The sequence below is a fragment of the Furipterus horrens genome, unplaced genomic scaffold (genome assembly GCF_987537825.1).
Source record: "Furipterus horrens unplaced genomic scaffold, mFurHor1.1.pri manual_scaffold_1, whole genome shotgun sequence".
Classification (NCBI taxonomy): domain Eukaryota; kingdom Metazoa; phylum Chordata; class Mammalia; order Chiroptera; family Furipteridae; genus Furipterus; species Furipterus horrens.
In genome coordinates this window covers 112801607-112823747 of record NW_028327171.1, presented here as the reverse complement: position 1 = coordinate 112823747, position 22141 = coordinate 112801607, and the positions used below count along the sequence as shown (strand labels likewise).

The 22141-nt window shown below is 36.5% G+C and overlaps 1 protein-coding gene across 1 annotated transcript in view; it reads right to left on the bottom strand.

The window, feature by feature from the left end:
• The window catches only part of ATR (ATR checkpoint kinase), a 181805-nt gene that overhangs the window by 25207 nt on the left and 134457 nt on the right, over positions 1-22141 (bottom strand). The window contains exons 36-42 of the mRNA XM_090278685.1: positions 20991-21133; positions 17682-17779; positions 14876-15108; positions 13180-13314; positions 11544-11744; positions 10153-10296; positions 2563-2713 (exon numbers count right to left, since the gene is read on the bottom strand). Coding sequence (XP_090134811.1) covers positions 2563-2713; positions 10153-10296; positions 11544-11744; positions 13180-13314; positions 14876-15108; positions 17682-17779; positions 20991-21133 — 1105 coding nt within the window. The remainder of the gene's footprint in view (positions 1-2562; positions 2714-10152; positions 10297-11543; positions 11745-13179; positions 13315-14875; positions 15109-17681; positions 17780-20990; positions 21134-22141) is intronic.

Below are 22141 nucleotides of genomic sequence, written 5' to 3'. Positions count from 1 at the left end.
CCTACTGGCTGAGAATAAACCTCCCTCAAGTGGGGAGGGGTGGAGGACAACCCTGGAGACCGGTGACAGGTTCATACTTGTCTAGGCTATTCAGTTACACAGGAGACAGTGCGGTGAGAGGTTGTGTGAATCGCATTCCGAAGTGTAGTCCGAGTTCTTGTCTGTACACAAGGAGTTAGCAGAATTTATTTTTTTAATTACATACATACTTATTTCCTTTCTTTCAGATCATGTCTACCTCTGCTATTTCTCGTCGGAAGTGCCTAAACAACCCTGCTTCATTTTGTTAATCTGTGGCAGTTTCACCATTCCCAAAGGACAAACATGAGTGCATTTGTCAGGCAAACCTATTTTGCATATTTCAAAGTAAAACTTGGTGATCAAGATAAGTCTTGGGCCCCTCACAAGGTGTGCAAGCAGTGTGTTGAGTTTACAAATGTGAACGAAGAGAACACGTGATAAATTGCCATTTGGTATACCTATGGTTTGGCCAGAGTGTAGAGATCATTCAAGTGACTGTTACTTTTGTATAGTGAAAACATCAGGATATAACAAGAAAAATAAATGTAAAATAGAGTCTCCTAGTCTACCATCAGCTATACGCCCAGGGCCTCATTCAGCTGAAATCCCAGTGCCAGTTTTCGTTGAACTACCCTCTTTCGAAAAACAGGAGTATGGTGGACAACTAAGTGACGGCAACGATGAAGATTTTGAAATTGAACATGACTCAGTTCGTAAGGGATTTGATCAGCACGAGTTGAATGATTTGGCATGAGATTTGGGACTATCCAAAAAGGCTTCAGAACTCCTAGCATCAGGACTGCATGAGAAAAATTTGCTTGAAAAAGGAGCAAAGGCATCCTACTTTTTGATCAAGAGAAAGTGCATTTCTGCAGTACTTTTGAAGTGAGGTGGCTTTGTGTATTGCCATAACATACATGGTTTAATGGAGGAATTGGGAATTCCAATCTCTAACACAACTGAATGGCAACTGTTCATTGATAGCTCAAAGCGGAGCTTGAAGTGTGTTATCCTCCACAATGGCAATTTATTTGGTGCAGTCCCAATTGGCCATTCAGTTTGTTTTCGTGAAGAATATGAAGACGTAAAGAGAGTTATTGATCTGTTGCAATATCACAAGCACAACTGGATCATCTATGTTGACCTTTAAAATGGTCTGCTTCCTTCCTGGTCAGCAATGCGGATACACTAGTACCACTGTTTTCTGTGTATGTGGGACAGCAGAGCTTGTGAGAAGCATTGGGTGGAATCGAATTGGCCTCCGAGATTGGCCCTCAAACCTGGTGATCCAAACATTCCACATGAGCCACTTGTTGACAGAAGAACATTATATTCCCACCTCTGCACATAAAACTGGTCTCATGAAGCAATTTATTAAAGCTTTGCCAACTGAAGGAGACTGTTTCAAGTATCTCCTTTTGGTATTTCCCAGCCTGTCATCTAAAAAGATAAAATACCTTAATATTTATGTTTGGTAGCAGAACTTTACTACCTGTATACAATTTGACTTACAGTAACAATATATAGCTTTTTTATGAATAAAATCACTCTAAATAAACAGCATATTCAGGTAATTTTTTCTTTATTTTCCTTTGTATGTACATTTTGTATAATTCTGGGGACAAAGGGAGGATATCCTGTACCTTAAAAACTTGACGTGATAGAGAAAAACTGGGGTCATTTTTGGATTCAGATGCCAAAAGTTAGTAAAAAACAAGTGTCAGATCTAACTCAACAAAAATTGTGTTCCCCAGTGAATTGATGTATAATGACATGTTAATAAAAATTACATCCATATTATACGAGCTCTGTCCAGAAGAAGTCCAATCATTGTTAATATAACGAGAACCATTTGCAGAACATAGATGTAACCTGGCAGCCAAGGAGAGTAGACGGGAATGCACATGTGTGAACAATGATGACTTCACTGTACTAGTCAGCAGGAGTGGTAGACAGCTTTGAGTGAGCGTGTGGACTATGTGACTGTCACATTCAAAATGACTGAGCAAGTAGAGAAATGAACGTGCATCAAATTTTGGGTTAAGCTTGAACATCCCTCTGTAGAAACTATCTGGATGATTCAGAAGGCCTCATCTATGGGCAACTGGTGACTGGTAGCTTCATCACAACAATGCACCCACTTATGCATCACATCTCGTGCAGTTTTTTTTTGGCAAAACATGAAATCACCCAGTTGAATCAGCCCCCTTATACCCTAGATTTGATACCCTGTGATTTCTGGATTTTCCAAAAACTAAAATCACCTTTGAAAGGGAAGAGGTTTCAGACCATCGATGACATTCAGGAAAATATGATGAGGTAACTGTTGACGAGTCGGAGAACTGTGTGAAGTCCCAACGTGCCTACTTTGAAGGGATCTGGGGTGTCATTGTCCTATACAGAGTGTTTCTTGTATCTTCTTCAATAAATTTCTCTATTTTTCATATCACATGACTGGATACTTTCTGGACAGACCTCGTACACATTAGCAGCTATTATATGCATATTATATATTTATATCGTAAAAATTAATTTTGGTACCTTTTTCCTTATATAATTTGGTGAGAATAGGTCTCAAGCCAGCAGTGTTGTTAACCCATTCAATAATCCCACATTCATCATTCAATGGAATAACTGCATATGTTCGGATATGAAGTTCTCTTCTACGAGATTCTGCATCTTTTCTTAAGCACTATTAAAGAAAACACACATAAACTTAAAAATTAAAAATTTCTAAATGTTATGTCAAAATATCTAAAGATTCTTCATTTCATAGTAAAAGAAGGTCAATAAAAGCTTATCATTACTGTACATGAGCCAAGAAACTACGTGAACATTATCCCTAGTCTCTTTCCAAATCATTAAAAATCACCTCAGAAGTCCTTTTTAATCATAACCAGATATGACAAGAACATTGTGTTCAAAAATATCATAGTTATATATTTAATAATGACAAAATATCCTTTTATTTTTGTTGCTTCCAAAATATTATTGAAACATTAAGTTCTCAGGCACAGAAATGGCTGTTTAATTTTAATTATCTCAAAAATGCATAAATAAAAGAGTATGAGTTTTATGATATCCTCAAAATGTATTTCTTACTCTTCAGTTTAATATACAGTTTTATTTGAAAATTCTGTTCTAGCATTAGAAATCTTTTACATTCATTTGATTAATCTTGAAATATATTAGGTAAGGATAAAGCATACTTTGTTTAATTCTGGAATAGTATAAAATAAACTAAGTATACATAACTATAATTGTAACCTGTCTAATTCAAAACCACACTCAGTGACGAAAAACACATTTGAAACTGTAGGAACAAGTAGGCAAAATAAATATCAGTAAAACAGTATGATATTAGAAACATGTAAAGATCAGTATGTGCCTTCTAAACCAACACAGTGAAACTCTAGTTTTTCACAATCAGGCTACTTTATTTCGCCGTGTTATTGTAGGGGGACAGTAATAAGATAATTTAATCAGTAATAAAAATGATTAAAATAAATATATAAACTAAAGCTAGGCCACTTGATATGCTCAATGAGAAAATCACTCAGGGAGCTTCAAGGATAAACATACTAATAATTGGTCATGAATTTAAGTTATCAAGTCACTTAACAACATTTTAAATAAAAAATATTCCTTTCCTTCATATTGCCGTGGAAATGGGTTTTGAATATGGTACCAATATTTAACTTTTATAAGTCCTTTTTAAAAAAAAGCACATCCTGTCAAGATGGAGACATAAGTAAACATAGCTCACCTCCTCACACAACCACAGAAAAAATTATAACTAAAAACAAAACAACTATCACTCAGGAATTTCAGAAAATAGCTGTATGGAAGTCGAACAACAAAGGAATTAAAGAAATCACATTCATGCTGGTGGGGAGGAGGGGCAGAGCTGCAGAGGTGTGGAAAGGTGGTCCCACAACCACACATAGTGGATAAAAATCGGGAGGGATACCCTGGGAGCGAGGGATCCCAGCAGCACACCAAACCACTCAGCCCCTGGTTCCAGTTCCAGGAAGATAAGTCCCCATAATGTCTGGCTGAGAAAACCAGTGAGGGCAGGGCGAAAAAAAAAAAAAACAGCAGAACTCTCGGGCATCTCCTCATAACGGGCCCTCAATGGACTTAGGACTTATGCAGACTCACTCCCTCTGGATTCCAGCACCAGGCAAGCAGCTAAAAGAGCACCAGTAGCATATGGGGAGAAACTGAAGTGTCTGGCATCACGACAAGTATTGGGGGACAGCTTCCTCCTGAACAAAACTCCAGAGGCCAGGCAGCGGCCAGAGTTCCCTTCTGAAACCTCCTCAACACAGAGCCACAGAGTGGTGACTCCATATCTGAGACTCCACCAACCTGGTTCACACAGGTTGCCCTATACTGACAATTAAGGCTCTGCCCCACCTAACTTACAGGTGCACGTTCCTACGACAGGCAACATCGCTAAGACGGAGTCAAAACAGCTCTACCTAATACATAGAAACAAACACAGGGAAGCTTCCAAAATGAGGGGACAAAGACATATGGCCCAAATGAAAGAACAGAACAAAACTCCAGAAAAAGAACTAAACAAAATGGAGGTAAGCAATCTATCAGGTGCGAAGTTCAAAACACTGATTATTAGAATTCTCAAAAAACTCTCTTGAGTACTTCAACAGCAGTAAAAATACCCAGGAAGAAATGAAGGTGACACTAAGTGAACTAAAGAAAAACTTACAGGGAATCAGCAGTGGAGTGGATGAAGTCAAGAATCAAAACAATGATTTGATACATAAGGAAGAAAAAACATTCAATCAAAACAGCAAGAAGGAAAAAGAATCCAAAAAGAAAAGAAAAGGCTAAGGAGCTTCTGGAACAACTTCAAACGTACCAACATTTGAATCACAGGGGTGTCGGAAGAAGACAGAGAGAAAGAAATTAAAAACTTACTTGAAAATAAAATGTAAGAAAACTTTCCTAATTTGATTAAGGACACAGACACACAAGCCCTGGAAGCACAGAGTCCCAAACAAGTTGAACACAAAAAAGACCACACCGAGACACATTATAATTAAATTGGCAAAGGTTAAAGATAAAGAGAGAATCTTTAGGACTTCTGGCCAAGATGAAGACCTAGACTGACATGCTCCATCTCCCTCCACAACTAAGAAGGAATACAACTACCACAAAACCAGAAATAACCAGAAGTTCCAGAAAATAAAACTACATGGAAGTCCAACATATGAAGTTATAAAGAAGTGGTACTCATCTGGATGGGTAGGAGGGGTGAAGCTGAGGCAGAAAGGTCAAGCTGTGCTGGTGGCAGCAGCTGTGGCAATGGCGGCAGGACGGTGGTAAGCACAGACACCCACCGTCCAGAAGAAGTTCCAGAAGTACACTGGCTTCACCCCGTGCATCTTCCATGGCCGAGGCCTCTTCTCCTCCGACACCTGGGGGTTGGTGCCCTACTCGAAGCCCATCACCACTGCTGTGGGTGAACCCATCACCATTCCCAAGCTGGAGCACCCGACCCAGCAGGACATTGACCTGTACCACGCCATGTACACAGAGGCCCTGGTGAAGCTCTTCCACAAGCATAAGACCAAGTACGGCCTCCCGGAGACAAAGGTCCTGGAGGTGAACTGAGCCAGTCCTTGGGCCAGCTGCCAGGAGGAGCCCGCTGTAACGCGCTTTCTACCAAGTTCTTGAGTGCTTTTTGTTCTGTAAATTTGGAAGTGTCATGGGTGTCTGTGGGTTATTTAAGAGAAATTATAATAATTTTGTTAAATGATAAAAAGGAGGCTCCCGGTCTCTCAGCGGAGACTGAATGGCAGGAATCCATCTTGGACACCCTCCCCCACACAAAACGCCACAGCGTGGTGAGAAGGGTCGCCCGGTAGTGACGAGTGCACGGGGCTCCGCCCCCTATAGCGTAGGAGGTGTGACAGCCCCACCCAGGAAGCAAAGGTAAACACAAAACTGTCAGGATAGCAGGGATCATGACAGAGATCCCGGTGACACAGCTGACCAGACAGTAAATATCTAATTTAACGGATCAGCAGACAGGAAATCTTTCTGAGGCACAGTTCAGGGCTTTGGTTATACGAATGCTTGCAGACCTAACAGCAGATCTTAAACAAGATGGGGAAGGAATGAAGGCTAGTCCTGCTGAAATGAACAAAAACACATATGAAACTAGTGGTGAGGGAAAGAAAACCAGGGATCAAAACAACAAATATGAACACAGTGGAGGAACAAACAGTCAACCAGTGCAGAAAGAGGAAACAAAAAGTGAGGAAAATGAGGAGAGGCTAAGAAACCTATGGGATAGCTATAAGCGGGACAACATCTGAATCACAGGGTTGCCAGAAGGTGGAGAAGAAGAACTAGAAACTGAAAACTTATGTGAAAAAATAATGAAGTAGAACTTCCCTAACTTGGGGAAGGAAATAGACTTACAGGTCCAGGAAGCACAGAGAGTTCCAAAAAAACTGGACCCAGGGAGAACCATACCAAGACACATGATAATCAAACTGTCAAAATTAAGGATAAGTAGAGAATCTTAAAAGCAGCAAGAGAGAATTACGTACAAAGGGGTCCCAATAAGACTATCAACTGATTTCTCAAAAGAAACTCTGCAGGCAAGAAGGGACTGGCAAGAAATATTCAAAGTAATGAAAAGCAAAAACCTACAACCATGATTACTCTATCCAACAAAGGGCAAAGAAAGTGCTTCCAGGACAAAGTAAAACTGAAGGAGTTCATCAGATCCAAACCACTGTTACACGAGATGTTAAAGGGACTTGTTTAGAAGAACGAGGATCAAAACTATGAACATTAAAATGAAAACTGTTTCACAACAACCAACAACAGAAGCTAGAGAATCGAAACAAAGGCAAACTAAGTAGGCAACAAAAGTGGGAAAAGAATTATAGGTATGGGGAACATTTTGGCGGGAGGTTAGCGGGGAGTGGGGCAAGGGGAAAGGGAGGGAGATGGTACAGGAATTAAGAAGCGTAGTAGGAGGGAGTGGAGTAGATAGGAAGAGGCTGAGAAGAACTATATGCACAACCAATGGGCATGGACTAAGGAGGGGGGGACAAGTGGAGGGAGAGGGGTCACTGGGTGGAGGGGAACAAAGGGAAAAGAAATTGGGACAACTGTTACAGCATAATCAATAAAGCGTATTAAAAAAAAAAAAAAAAAGAACGAAAGAACTTAGATGTATTACCCATGGCCCTGAACTAAGGGAGGGGAATGCTGGAGAGAATGGGTCATCCCTGGTAGAGGGCATAAAGGGGGGGAAATTGGTACAACTATAATAGCATAATCAATAAAATGTATTTTTTTTCAATCCTCACCTGAGGATATCTTTTTATTGATTTTGGAGAGAGAGTAAGGGAGAGAAAGAGAGAGAGAAACATCAATGTGAGAGAGAAACATCAATAGGCTGCCTCCTGTACACTCCCTGAGAGAAAACAAACCCACAATCTGTATGAGCCGGACCAGGGATCAAACCTTCAAACTTTTGGTTATGGGACAATGCTCCAACCAACTGAGCCACCCAGCCATGGCACTTAACTTATTTTTGATTAAACTAAGCACAGACCATAACTGTCTTTTATAAAAATGAACTCATCTGCTGGTATGTCTTTTCTATGTTAAAAAGTCCCTAACTTTTACAGCTAATAAAAGAGGTATCAATGAAATGTGGGGACAAAATGGAGAATAGGGATAAAAAGCTTAGGTAAAAATAATACAGTTTCATCCTTCAACAGTATGGTTTATTTTTACCAATAGTAAATCAGATTCTGTGTATTTATAATACCTGGCTACAGAATAATTCAAAATACCTAAGACTATATATTTTTAATAACATTAATGAGATTTCTCATTATCATTTCTGAGATAGAAATCAAATACTTAACAATAAAACCGAAAAAAAAAAAAACAACTAGTGATCATCTTTAAAACAGTGTGTTGATAAAAATAGAACCTGACATTTTCTGTATACACTGAAACATAAAACATAAGTAAACCTGATAAAAAAAAGTATATTACAATTTAAACATTAAACAGAAAACTTTCCCCTCTTTAATATACCTTATACATTTTTCTCAATATAATAAAAGTAGTATGTTATTTTTTAAAAAATTAAGTAAAACCAGTGCTCTTTATAAACTGGTGTGCCTGCCTGGATTGGCTTCTGTGATGGATCAGGAGGAGGGTGCCAAGGAGCAGCAGCAATTCTCTTATTGACATTTGAAAAGGAGCACAATTAATATAGAAGATGTAAAGCTCTCCGCTGAAGTACATCACAGAGAAAATGAAGAGATTGCTCAGTGTAACACAGAACAAAAAAGCAAATAAGAAAAAGAAGTTAGAGGATGAAAACAAAAAAATCAGTGGAGCCAGCAGGGCCTGAAGGAGTCGAAAGTGAGAAATAAACTCTAATCACCATTTGGAAAAAGCAGCTCACCAAAAACGCACATTACCACAAAGGGAATTTTGAAGGGATAAGCGGAAATTTTTTTTTAAAAAGCGAGGATGGGGTTTGTGTTGGGGTGTGTGTGTGTGTGTGTGAGAGAGAGAGAGAGAGAGAGAGAGAGAGAGCACGTGCTGTATTGTACAAGATGCCAATAGCTTCTTTACAAGATAACTGAAAACTCAAGCAAAATAGTCCTCGTCCTGTGTCTTAATGAAGCAGTTTGTGTTGGGTATATATTGGAAATTTTATCTATTGCAACTAATAAAATTGTGTTAGCAGTTAAAAAATAATTAGGTCAAACCACCAATTCTACATCTGAGTACATACACAAAAGATTGAAACCAGGTATTCAAACAGGTATTTGTACACCTATGTTTATAGCAGCATGGAGTAACCCAAGTATCCACTGATGAGTGAAAGGATCAACAAAATGTGGTATACACATACAATGGTACATTATTCAGCCTTATAAAGAAATTCTGACATACTATAACATGGATGGACCTTGAAGCCATAAGGCTAAATGAAATAAGCCAGTAAAAAAGGAAAATATTGTATGATTCCACTATTAGGAGGTATCTAGAGTAGTAAAATTCCTAGACAGAAAGTAGAATGGTGGTTTACAGAGCCTGGGAGAAAAAGAAATAGGGAGTTATTGCTTAGTGAATAGTTTCACTTTGGTAAGATGAAAAAAGTTCAGGAAAATGCTATATGATTTCACTTGTATGTCGAATCTGATGAACAAATTAAACTAACAACCAAAACAGAGACAGATTCAGAGAGCAAATGACAGCTATTGTGGAAGGGGGTGGTTAGAGGGTGGAGGGATCAAACAGAAAGGAAAAAGGACTCACAGACATGGACATCAGTGTGGTGATTGCAGAGCGGAGGGGGATCTAAGGGGGTTAAATGGTAATTGAAAAGTACGACTAAAAAATTTTAAAAAACAAGTTTGGGAGAGAGATGGTGGTGATGGCTGCACAACAATGTGAATCTATTTAATGCTACTAAACTAAACACTTAAAAAGGGTTAAGAAGATTAATTTTATATTATGCATATTTTATCCCAATTTTAAACACTAATTAAAAATGTAATGAAATGCAGTACATTTCATTACCTCTTTTTAAGAAGGAAAACTCTGACTCTAAAACCTCCGCTGCCTTGCGGCATACCTCTTCAGGGGAAAGGCTAAGGGAGTAAACCCCGACAGAAAATCCGGAGCCGGAGTCCCTAAGGCGGTTTGACGTTGTAGTCAACACCGGCAACTCCTGCGGCGCACCTGAAGCCAAGCTGTATTGACTCCGTCTTTCCCTTGGACCCTTCAGCTGCGAAGAGAGGGGAGGTCTGCTGCATGGGCAACAGCAGACCCTCCATATCACCCCGCCCAGGCTCTGTAGCTTCAGCTTCACTGGAGAGGACACTCCAGCGTCATCGCAAGATGTCGATTTAACACGGGAGGAGACAGGTACCGTGTCACTCCCGAGTCGGACTGCACAGCCATTCTCGGCGGTGCAGATAGACTCTTAAGAAGCTACACCATCGTCTCTCGAGACGGACGGCTGCCGACGATATCTGCATACTGAAAAGCTCATATCACATTGATGGTAATTATAATTAATTCTAAAATAAAAGCAAACTATCTCCAAACCTTATTAATCAAGGAATTGAATTCCATTAGTCTACAATCCTTTCTCAGGTCATCTTTTGGCTTACACATCATGATGTAGTACTTTCCATCTGATCCTTTTAAAGATATCTTCTTTGGTTTCTGAAGAGAAGCAAGAATTTCCACCTAAAAGATGATGTACATTAAGGTCAAAATTCTTTATTTAAATTTCTATATGTATTATAAATATTGTGTTACCTAACATAATAACAAGTCTATATTGTGCAGTAAATTTATTCTTTTATCAATTTCTTTTATCTTAATTATATATGATCTATGAAAAGAATGGCTGCCTACAAGTAGAAACATATTTTCACCCATTAGGAATGACTATGAGATAAAAGGATTATTTTATCAGCAATGTAAGTACATACACATTTCAATTTAGGCAGCCCCTTAAAGCAGTCACGATGTCTAAAAGATTTCTGAACTATTTTTAGGAACTTTCTTCAGAGGCTAAGACACTTTTTAAATGTCTTAAATGGTAAGAAATGTTTATCAATTGAAAGTAACTTGATTTTTAAAAAAAGAACTGCTCCAAAATCAAGCCTACCTAATGAGGTGAGTAAATAAGCTTAATAATGTTAAGTTTAAAACAAGACATAAGTAATTAAAAATGATTGCATTATGTGGTTTAATAACTGGCTCTAAGGCAGTTAATGTTTTGAGCCAAAAATATTGGAGTATAGTTTTCAAATACTAAGAAATACTCTAGCATCATTTCTTTAAAAGTCACATATCATACTTCAAAAAAAGAATCAAGCTCTTCCTAGCTGAATTTCACTTCCTTCCCAAATACCAAAATAAAAAAAAAAATTTGTTTTTTTTTCTTTCTATTCTCCATATTTAAGATAAAAGAAGAGTATGGGAAAATTCAAATTGTGAAAAAAAAAATGATTATAGTCATACTAAAACAAATGTGAGCTTGTAGAAAATCAAAATACATACTAGGTTGGACATAGATAGGATATTTAATTTTGTTTAATCAGTACAGGAGCTTTACTTTTCTGTATTTCTAATCACTTTTTCTTTGCAAATAAAAATCACTTAATCTCTGAGAAAAACACTTTTAAACTTAATGTGAAAATTTCACCCTAGCTGGTATGGCTCAGTGGATTAAGCGCTGGCCTGCAAACCAAAGGGTTGCCGGTTCAATTCTCAGTCAGGGCATATGCCTGGGTTGTGAGCTAGGTCCCCATTTGGGGGCGTGCAAGAGACAACCATACATGGATGTTTCTCTCCTTCTCTTTCTCCCTCCCTTCCCCTTTCCCCAGAAATAAATTTTAAAAGTCTTTTCTTAAAAAAAAAAAAAGAAAGAAAAATTTTAACAACTAAATTTTAAAAAGTTATACTTATATTAAACGGAAGTTTACCGTGTCATCAAAACTTGCAATATAAGCCCAATGCCCAGGAAATGGATCATGGTTAACATGGGCACCCGGAATTGACGGAAGAGTAGGTATCATGACTGATTGTAAAGGAATGAGGATTTCACTAAATGTTGCTTCTTCTACCAGCTTTTTAAGCATTTTAAAATGCGTGCTCATGCTTAATGTGGAACTGCTTCCATCCACCTGGGAGAAAAAACTGTACATTATAATTTCTCAGTTTACATTGAATTATAGAACTCTTAGTGTCACCCAAAATAAAATGTCATCTCCACAGTATCTTAATTACAATGGCTCCACAATCTGTAGTTTTCTAAATATTTTTTACACATTATCTCATTTTAATCTCTCTGTACTCTTTTACCTAATCAATAATAATACCTATATCAGAGGACTATTAAATAACTAAAGGAGATAATAAAGGATATAACCCATTATCAGACATTACAAAATTCAAACAGCTCTGTAAAATAAACATTTTGATACTACATCTCATTTGGCAGCAAAATAACACCTAAATTTCTCACTTAGTGCAAAGGTTAATATGTTTCACTACAGAAATAATTATGTATCTAATTATGATAATATAAAGTACAATATATGCATTATATTTCCTTTAAAAATCTGAAAAATTAGGAATTCCTAAATGTAGTAGGCCACAAGGTGTCAGATACAGAACTGGAAACTTGTAAAAGTGCCAGTGTTTAATCAACATTGGCCATTATCGTAACACTGTTTTTGACAATGTCAAGTACATTAGAAATCAAATAGAATTAATGCAGATAAAAAAAGATTACACTTTCAAGATGTTTACTGTTGAAGAATAGTCTATACTTTCTCATCTATAAATAGTTATTAGTGAATATTTGCAAATAAAAATACAGTTATTAACCTTGTAAAGTCTTTCCCTCTTTATACCTAGCCCTACCCCTACCTTTGCCTTTCTGTCCATTCTTAAGGGGTTTTTTCCCTCTAATTCCTTAGGTAGAATAGTGGGTCACTCCCATAACCATGTTCATATTCTTCTCACAAATTTACTGAAAAACTAGTTATTACACTAGATAATAACCATCTGTTTAGTCTCCTATGAGGCCAGGAGCACTTCAAGACAGGAGAACATGTATAATTCATTGCTGTTTCCCTTAGCATTAGTGCTTATCTCCTGGTAGGTAATGAAATGTGTACTGAAAGAATGAAAACCATAACTCCAATCTTCTTTCCTCTCATGTATGTAGGTTAATGTAAGTTTTAAAAGTTGAAAGATAAGACAGAAAACAATCACAGACACAACTTTTACATATTGCTTACTTCATATCCTCTACTTAAAATTATTTTTAATACATATGAATAATTTACTCTCAGAAGAATTTACATTAAAAACTTTTAGAAATTTGGAGGATATCTGAGAGCGACATATGTTAGAAATTTTAAAAACAGCTTTATTAAGGTAAACTGCACATATTTAAAGTATACAACTTGATGGCTTTTGATATCTGTGTATATCAGTATTTGTTAGAATTTTAACTTAATCAACTGAAAGAAAACCCACTAAAATTCTATAGAAATTTTATATAAAATTATCCAACATTGGTCTACAAAGTAATAAGATTCATGATAATACCGGTTTATTGCACAATTCTAGAAGCTTATCTGTTAGACGAGTTGCATCTCCAACAAACTTTTCTAAGGACTTTTTCATATGAATAGCTTTATTTAGGATTTCCTTGCATCTGTTCACACGCATGGGATAAGAAGACTGTCATAAAAAAGAAAGTTAATTGCAATTATACACAAGATAAAACTTTTTAACAACCATCAACTTTAAAAGTATTCACGATGAAGGTTTATACCTTCATATCGCAGTTCACATATCACGGCCTCACTGTATTGCGGGATTTAAAAAAATATTATATTTAATTATTTATCGCAGATCTTTTGCTATATCGTGGGACTTTGTGGTACTGTATACGTATGTTGTTAAAAGTTACGTAGGTTTATCCTGGCTGCTGTGGCTCAACGGATTGAGCGTTGGCCTGTAAACCAAGTGTCGCTGGTTCAATTCCCAGTCAGGGCACATGCCTAGGTTGCACGTCAGGCTCCCAGTTGGGGGCGCGTGAGAGGCAACCACACAGTGATTTTTTTTCCCTCTTTTTCTCCTTTCCCCTCTCTCTAAAAATAAATAAATAAATAAAATTGTTTTTTAAAAAAGTCAGTTAAAGCAAGGGAATCATTTAAAGATTTATATATTAAAAAAAGAGTGCAGAATATGTTTAAGAAGATAAGTAGGGTTTATAAAGTGTGGAAAAGGTTAATAAGGGAGTGGGAAAGGTTAATAAGGGACTGGGAACAGTTTATAAGTATGTGGGAAGGGTTTATAAAGCTTAAAATATATATAAATACTAAAATAAATGTAAGGTTCCTACTTTGTGGATTTTCACCTATCGCAGAGGCGTCTAGGATGTAATACCCACGATAAGTGAGGAAATACCGTACTGATATAAATTTTCTGGCAATCAATTTGGCAAAACTACCAACAGACATAAAAATGCTGTTATCTTGTGACCTGATGAATTCCCTTCTTAGGATATACGCTGAAGATGTAAACAGAAATGAGAATACATATAGATGTGTCTAGATATATTACAACAGCAAAAACCTGTAAACAACCTTAATGATCAACAATAATTAAAATATAGTTGGCTAACTACTATAAAATTCTACACAAGTATTAAAATTGTATCTTCAAAGAATATTTAATAACATGGGAACATGCTTATGGTAACAATCTTAAGTGAAAAATATGAAGTTATGTATTGATGCAATTCAAATTAGGGCTAAAATATGCATAGAAATAAATATATAAAAAATACAGTAAAATATTAATGAATGGAGTGAAATTTTTCTTTCTTATATCTGTGTATTTTTTAAATTCTCTAAAATATTTATTAAATAGACATATTTACCAAGTTGTAAAGTTACATTAATAATGCAACAAAATTTTTCTAGTATTAATAAGTTCAGGCACTATGGATTAAAACATTTGAAAAAAATAGATTACTAAGCACTAACAATTTATAAAGAAAAGGCATGCCGAATTCTTTGATCTTAAATCTACTAGTTACTTCACTTGATATATGATGAATATTTCTAAATTTAAAAATGAAACATAATGCATAATTTTTTTAAGTATTTAAAATTTAAGTTTTACTACAAATCTAATCTAAGAGAAAAACCCTAAAACTTAAATCTACATATTAGCATTAAATGATCAATGCCATATAAAATGGAAGAAAACACTGTTGTGATTAATACATTACCTTTGATACAGCTGTCATCATCCACATTGCTTGCTGAGGATAGGCCAAAAACACTTTGGCTATAATTTCCATCAAAACAACAAAAACTTCATCATGAGAATGACAAATTCGGGAGATCAATTGTGAAAAAGCGGTCAAAAACTGATATGGAGCTAACTGACTTGTGTGATCTGTGATAACTTTGTTTATTTTAGCTAAATCATTTCTCATTTGTACACGATCAGAGCGGCCAGCTGGAAGAAAAATCAAAGTCAAAAAAATAGTAAGAAGTTAAAAAGAATAAAACAGTATAACAGTTCATTTCACAGAAGAACAATTTTGTTTTAAAAACAGCATTAAGATATATACTAATCCCTTCTATCCACAGTTTTGCTTTCCACGATTTTAGTTAATGGCAGTCAACTGCTGCCTGAAGATATTAAATAGAAAATCCCAGAAATAAACAATTCATAAGTTTTAAATCACACAGCATTCTGAGTATCATGATGAAATCTCACACCTCCCCAGGACATGATTCATCCCTTTGTCCAGCATCTTCACACTACATGTAGTCACTTAGTAGCCCTCTCACTTATCAGACTGACTGTTGAGCTGCTGCAGTGTTTGTATTTAAACAACCCTTATTTTACTTAAAAATGGCCTTAAAGTGCAGGAGTAGTGATGCTGGCAATTCAGATATGCCAAAGAGAAGCCATAAAGTGCTTCCTTTAAATTAAAAGGTAAACATTCTCAACAATATGGAAAGAAAAAAAATCATACGCTGAGGTTGCTAAGATCTACAGTAAGAAGACTCTTCTATCCATGAAGTTGTGAAGAAGGAACAAGACACTTAATGCTAGTTTTGCTACTGTACCCGAAGCTGCAAAAGTTACAGCCACAATATGTGAGGAGTGCTTAGATAAGATAGAAAAGGCATTAAATATGTTGATAGAAAGTATGAACAGAAAACCTGTTCTGACTCATAGCAATGTGTTGCACCAGCAAGCATTGAGCCCATACAAAGACTTCCCCTGAAATGAGTGACACCAAGCCATTTATTACAAGTAAGGGATGGTTGCACAGATTCGGGAATAGGTTTGTACTGAAAAATATAAAAAGTACTGGACAAGCACCCTGACTGTTGTGACATAGTGGGTTGGGCTTTTGTCCCCCACACACCGGAAGGTCGTTGGTTCAATTCCAGGACAGGGCACATGCCTGGGCTGCAGGCCAGATCCCAGGTGGAGGATGTGCAAAAGGCAACCAATTCATGCTTCTCTCGCACATCGATGTTTCTCTCACTCTTACTCCCTCCCTTTCCTTCTAACAACTAATAAATATTTTTTAAAGAAAAAGAAAAATTAATGGAGTGGCTGTGTCTGTCAATGAAGAAGCTGCTGCTGTACTTCCAGCAGAGTTGAAGAAGTTGTTTAGGGTTTGGTCCATCCAAGACTTCAGGCATCCAATGGGGGTCTTGTAATGTCCCCCGTGAATAAATAGAGCTACTGTATGTTATTCTCATATACCAAACCAGGTCACATGCCAATTTGTGAAAATATAGTTTTCTCTGTCCAAGTAGGAAAATAATATTTAGGACCGTTGAAAAATTCAAGGGCCATTAATTTTCACTAGAAACAAAGAGAACAAGCCACAATCCATTGTAATTTTTATGGTAAATTATTTGGCTTAAAATAATATTTTTCAATATCTGTTAGCTTCGTCAAGGAACGAGCAGATTTTCAATTGCAGGCTCTGAAATGCAACTATTTAAAAAGTCTATGTTTAGGTATTTAAAAAAACAAAACAAAACAACAAAACAAACCAGAAAAGCTTCACAGATATAGACAATGAACTGATGGTTGTCAGTGGGAGGGAGGTAAGGGGAAGGGCAAAAAAATGAAGGGGATTAAGAGGTACAAATTTTCAGTTATAAAATAAAAAACTCATGGGAATGTAATGTAGAATATAGGGAATATAGACAATAACAACTTTATACAGTGATAGATGGATACCAGATTACTCGTGGTGATCACTTTGTTAGGTATATAAATGTTGAATAACTATCTGTATACCTGAAACTCATTGAATATTGTAAGTTAACCATGTTTTAATTTTAAAAGTCTATGTTTAATATTTCCTGTTTTTAACATTTAGTTTCTTGCTCACATATAAAACATTTTTTAAATTTATTTTTCAATTACAGTTTTTTTTAATTTATAAAATCTTATTTATCAAATTCACTCTTAGTTTTTAATAAGTTAAACTGTCAAGCCAAATTTGACTTAATACAAAAATTGTAATCTTTCTTGGTTCCTTAAAATTTTACATACAATTCTGGACCCAAGGGTAGGTAGGACGATGACCATGTCCAGCTTGAAGCAGCTAGAGGAGCTCGAGACCTTCGCCCATTGTCCTTTATAAGTTTATAAAGGGTCTTAATATCTGAGAGGGAGGGATTGTTATTTTTTATTGTTAAAATAATTAATTAACTAATTATTTTTTTTAAAAAGAAGAAGAATATATGAAAGGGTGAGGCAGGAGAGCTTGTATGTACGACCCATGGGCATGGACTGGGGGGGTGATTGGTGGGGGGCGGTGCTGGGCGGAGGGGAGCAAAGGAAAAATAACTGGAACTATTGTAACAATATAATCAATAAAATATACTTAAAAAAAAAAAACTTTGGAGACCTCAAATTACATTAGCTCCTAGGAGAAGCTTTTATGTAACTTACTGCCAATTCTGTAAACAAATGTCCTGGTAGGTTTTGGAATTAAATGTCTCCCCTGCTTTAAAAAAAAAAAAAAAAATTTACATACAAAATTATACCTTTTTCCCATTCATATGCCTTAGCACCAAAATCTAGCCATAATGATAACATCCGTGGCATTGACTGATATATGAATTGATTTCCATACTGTAGAGATCTGCAATTATACAGAGAAGATATTACTAACATAGTGTTCTTTGTTTCTTACAAAAATTAAAAATTTAAGATTTAAACTATTACTTTAGTAATATATAGCCTTCAGACAAAGATTATGCTATCAATATTTTTACCTATTAGAAGTTATCTTTTTGACTCCTCTTTCTCCTTTATTTTCTATTATATTCCTCACTAAGCTCTATATTGCCTGTACCAAAATTAATACAAGTTATGACCTAGTCAAAATCCTGCTGCCCTGACTGGTGTGGCTCAGTTCACTGGGCATCGTCCAGCAAAGCGAAAGGTAGCCAGTTAAGATTCCTGGTCAAGGCACACACATGGGTTACAAGCGCAGTCTCTGGTAGAGGCATGTGTGAGAGGCAACTGATCGATGTTTCTCTCACACATGGATGTTTCTCTCCCTCTCTTTCTCCTTCCATTTCCCTCTCTCTAAGAATAAATAAATAAAACCTTTTAAAGAAATCCTGTCAATATTTCTATCAGATTGTCCTTAGGATCTGTGCCTTCAATTGCATTCTATGGCTATAAGCCTAGGTCAGGTACAATCACTCAACTTCTGGAAAACTGTAATAACTCAGTCTCCCTAATTCTACATTTCTTCACTTCAATAAATTCCAGCCAAATATTCCTTAAATTCTAGTTTTATTATGCTCTCCTCATGTTCAAAAACCGGAATCAACTACCTATACAGTATTTTAAGTCCATATGAACTACTCTGCCTAGGATTCAAATATTCACAATCTTGTTTCTCTATAACTTTCCATCTTACTCTCTCACTACTTACCAGCATACATCTTCAATCAAGTCCAACTTCCTCACCATCCTCTGAAAAAAGCATTCAAACTCTGTTTCTCTGACAAACCTGAAGTTAGTAATGGCCTCTCCTTCTTGGATTTAATTACCTTTCAAATCTTAACTTCTTCATGAGGCTTACCACACTTCTGTAGCAATGCAGTATAAAAAGGTATACTTTTCAAATCATGTAGCCCAGGGCTTAAGTTTTGACTTCAGATTTGCCCAAAATTTATGATTTCCAGACTCATTTGGTTCATTTTTGGTATTTGTTAATATCAAAAAGATATTTATACTACTTATTTTGATACCTGATCACACATTCTATTATGTACCATTATTTAAATGTTTTACATGCTGTCATGGTCAGGTGGCTCAGTTAGTTGCAGCATCGTCTTGTACACCAAAGGGTTGCAGATTCAAACCCTGGTCAGAGCACATACCTAGGTTGCAGTATCGATCCCAAGTTGGGGTGCATGCAGGAAGCAATCAATCGATGTTTCTCTCTCACATTGATGCCCCCCCCCCCTTTCTACCCCCACCACTTCCTCCAAAATCAATGAACATATTTTGGGGTAAGGATAAAAAACGTTTTATGTGCTTAAGGTTTCTCTATCTAATTGAACTAGCGTTCCCTGAGGGTAAATACTGATGCCTAATTAGTAGTAACACAGTAATTTAATCACTCAGAGGAAAAATAGTCTTGATAACTGAGTACACTCCCTTAAACATCCAAATGTTTTATTTTAACTACTATGGATAAAATATGTTCTAAAATTTACTTTCTTAAACTATACTTATAAATAGCTGACACTATCCTTAAGTGTGTTATGTAATCAAGGACTCTAAATAATTCCCATATTAGAAGAAATGTATTAAATAAATTCTGTATACCAATATACATGATATCTATTAATACCAGAAAGCAAATGAAAGCTATTACTCATTTTAGGAAAGAAAAATAATTATTCTCTGCTTATACTTCCATCTCAAAATGCCAATATGCCATAAATTCCACCTCAAAAACAAGAAATTAATAATCATTAATAAATAAAATTAAGTTTGGATTTTATAAGATATTAAATTCCATCTTGGAAAGAAAGGCTTGGCTAAACTTGCAAGCCTATCATCACTGATAAACAAACATTGCTTTGATTCCTGAAAATATTAAATTGAGGAGTCAAAATATCTAATAATAGGCAACTTTAAAAGATTTATTCTTTGACATAAGTTACCTTTCAATGTAAGGCGATAGTAATAAGCACGATAAAAAGAATCAGTGGAATGTCATTATTACCTCTTAGGAATTAATAATTTTTGACAATATAAACAGTAGGCATAATATAACAGACCATTTTACTACCATATACTAACATATGAAATTAAGTTATATTTCACTTGTCATCTAGTTTTAAGACATAAGCTCTTTCTACAAGTGTAATGTCAAAACCATTTTCATAAATATACTACTTCTTAGTAAGTGGGCTAGCAGGAAAGATTCTACTGGCAATTACATACAACCATTAAATGTATTAGATTTAGAGTCTTCTGGCATTCTAGGGAGGGGGACTCAGGAAATGAATCTGAAATGGGAAAGAAACTTAATTTTCATAATATATACTTGGTCTACTAACCCTGGCTGGTTTGGCTCAGTGGATTGAGCGTCGGCCTGCGAGCTAAGTGTCGCTGGTTCGATCTTCCAGTCAGGGCACATCAGAGAAGGAAAACTCTGATTCCAAAAAACCTCCGCTGCCTTGCGGCATACCTCTTCAGGGGAAAGGCTAAGGGAGTAAACCCCGACAGAAAATCCGGAGCCGGAGTCCCTAAGGCGGTTTGACGTTGTAGTCAACACCGGCAACTCCTGCGGCGCACCTGAAGCCAAGCTGTATTGACTCCGTCTTTCCCTTGGACCCTTCAGCTGCGAAGAGAGGGGAGGTCTGCTGCATGGGCAACAGCAGACCCTCCATATCACCCTGCCCAGGCTCTGTAGCTTCAGCTCCACTGGAGAGGACACTCCAGCGTCATCGCAAGATGTCGATTCAACACGGAAGGAGACAGATACCGTGTCACTCCCGAGTCGGACTGCACAGCCATTCTCGGCGGTGCAGATAGACTCTTAAGAAGCTACACCATCGTCTCTCGAGATGGACAGCTGCCGACGACGATACTTGGTCTACTGAATTTTTTAAAATAGGAATGCCTTATTCTACTGAAATAGTTATTTTTAAAAGGGAAGAAAAAACGTATGAAGAAAAAAATTAACATCTCATCTAAGGTGATACGTAAAGCGGAAAACATCCTGAATATGCTAGTATCTGTGATGACAGTTCTGTATCAACAGTCACCCTAACATACGAGCATTTAATCAATACACTCACAGTTCTCACACTGACACTCACCTTCCAAAATGAAGGACTATATACCGAATGAGATCGCCTTGCTTTTCCATTTTGTTGTCTGTGACCATGGGCATCAATTTGTCATAGTACTTGGCAAGGTAGAAATGTCCATCCTCCCATTCTGGCAGGAACAAGGTTACATCCTGGATAAAAGAAGACAGGACATTCAACTCAGGAAACTTCATACTGTGCTGGAAAGTAAAATGTGAATAGATGATTAGAGATGAAAAGTATGAAACCACATCTGACTGCCTCTTTGAGGTGGATAAGGAATAGCTAGCTATTTAGGTTACAAATGTTTTTCTCAGGGGTTGGTTTTGGTGATTGTTCACTGACCAACATTTCGTGACAATTTTCTACTCTATAAGATATATCAAAATAATTTCCAGATGTATTATTTTATGTTTCTGTGTATATGTATATTTTTATTGTTTAAAAAAACTCAAAGAAAAGGCGAGGTAATATCAAATTGCTGAAAACAACAGAATTTTAAAAGCATAAAAATGTGTTTTCAAAAATATCACGTATCTTATTTTGCTCTAAGAACTCTCTCTCATTATCACCTTCTCTCTCAACTCCTTCATAATCAGGCTTCTAAAAAAGAAATCTCCACTTTACATTCATTCCTCAAACTATTTCTTTCGGGTTTCAGTTTTCACCACTCTGCAAAGCAGTATCCTAAATCAAAGAGACACTTTCCAAGACTGATCTCATATGAAAACTCTTCAGCATTTGTTTCTGGTAACCACCTATTTTCTCTTAGAAACACTTTCAACCCTTGGCTTTGTGAAGCCAAACATCCCAAGTTCTCTCTTACCTTTCAGGCCACTCCTCCTCAGTCTCCTTTGTTATTTCCTTTCCTTTCCCATTTAATATTTGCATGATTATTAACTTTTTAATATTTGAAATGTGATAGAAAATACACAGAATGCTGACTAAAAGTAAAAAAACGCTTTAAGTCAATTTCCACTCTTAATCCAAGCAAGTTTGAGAACACAATTTAGTCCAGGAACCTGACGGTGGAAAGAGGAATGACATGACTAGATGTATGGAACAGATACTGGCTGGATTCACATGCCCAAACCAGCCACAGAATGAGGCAGCCATAGAGTCTCTCCCATTCAGCCATCAGAGAAGCAAAGGGAACAGAA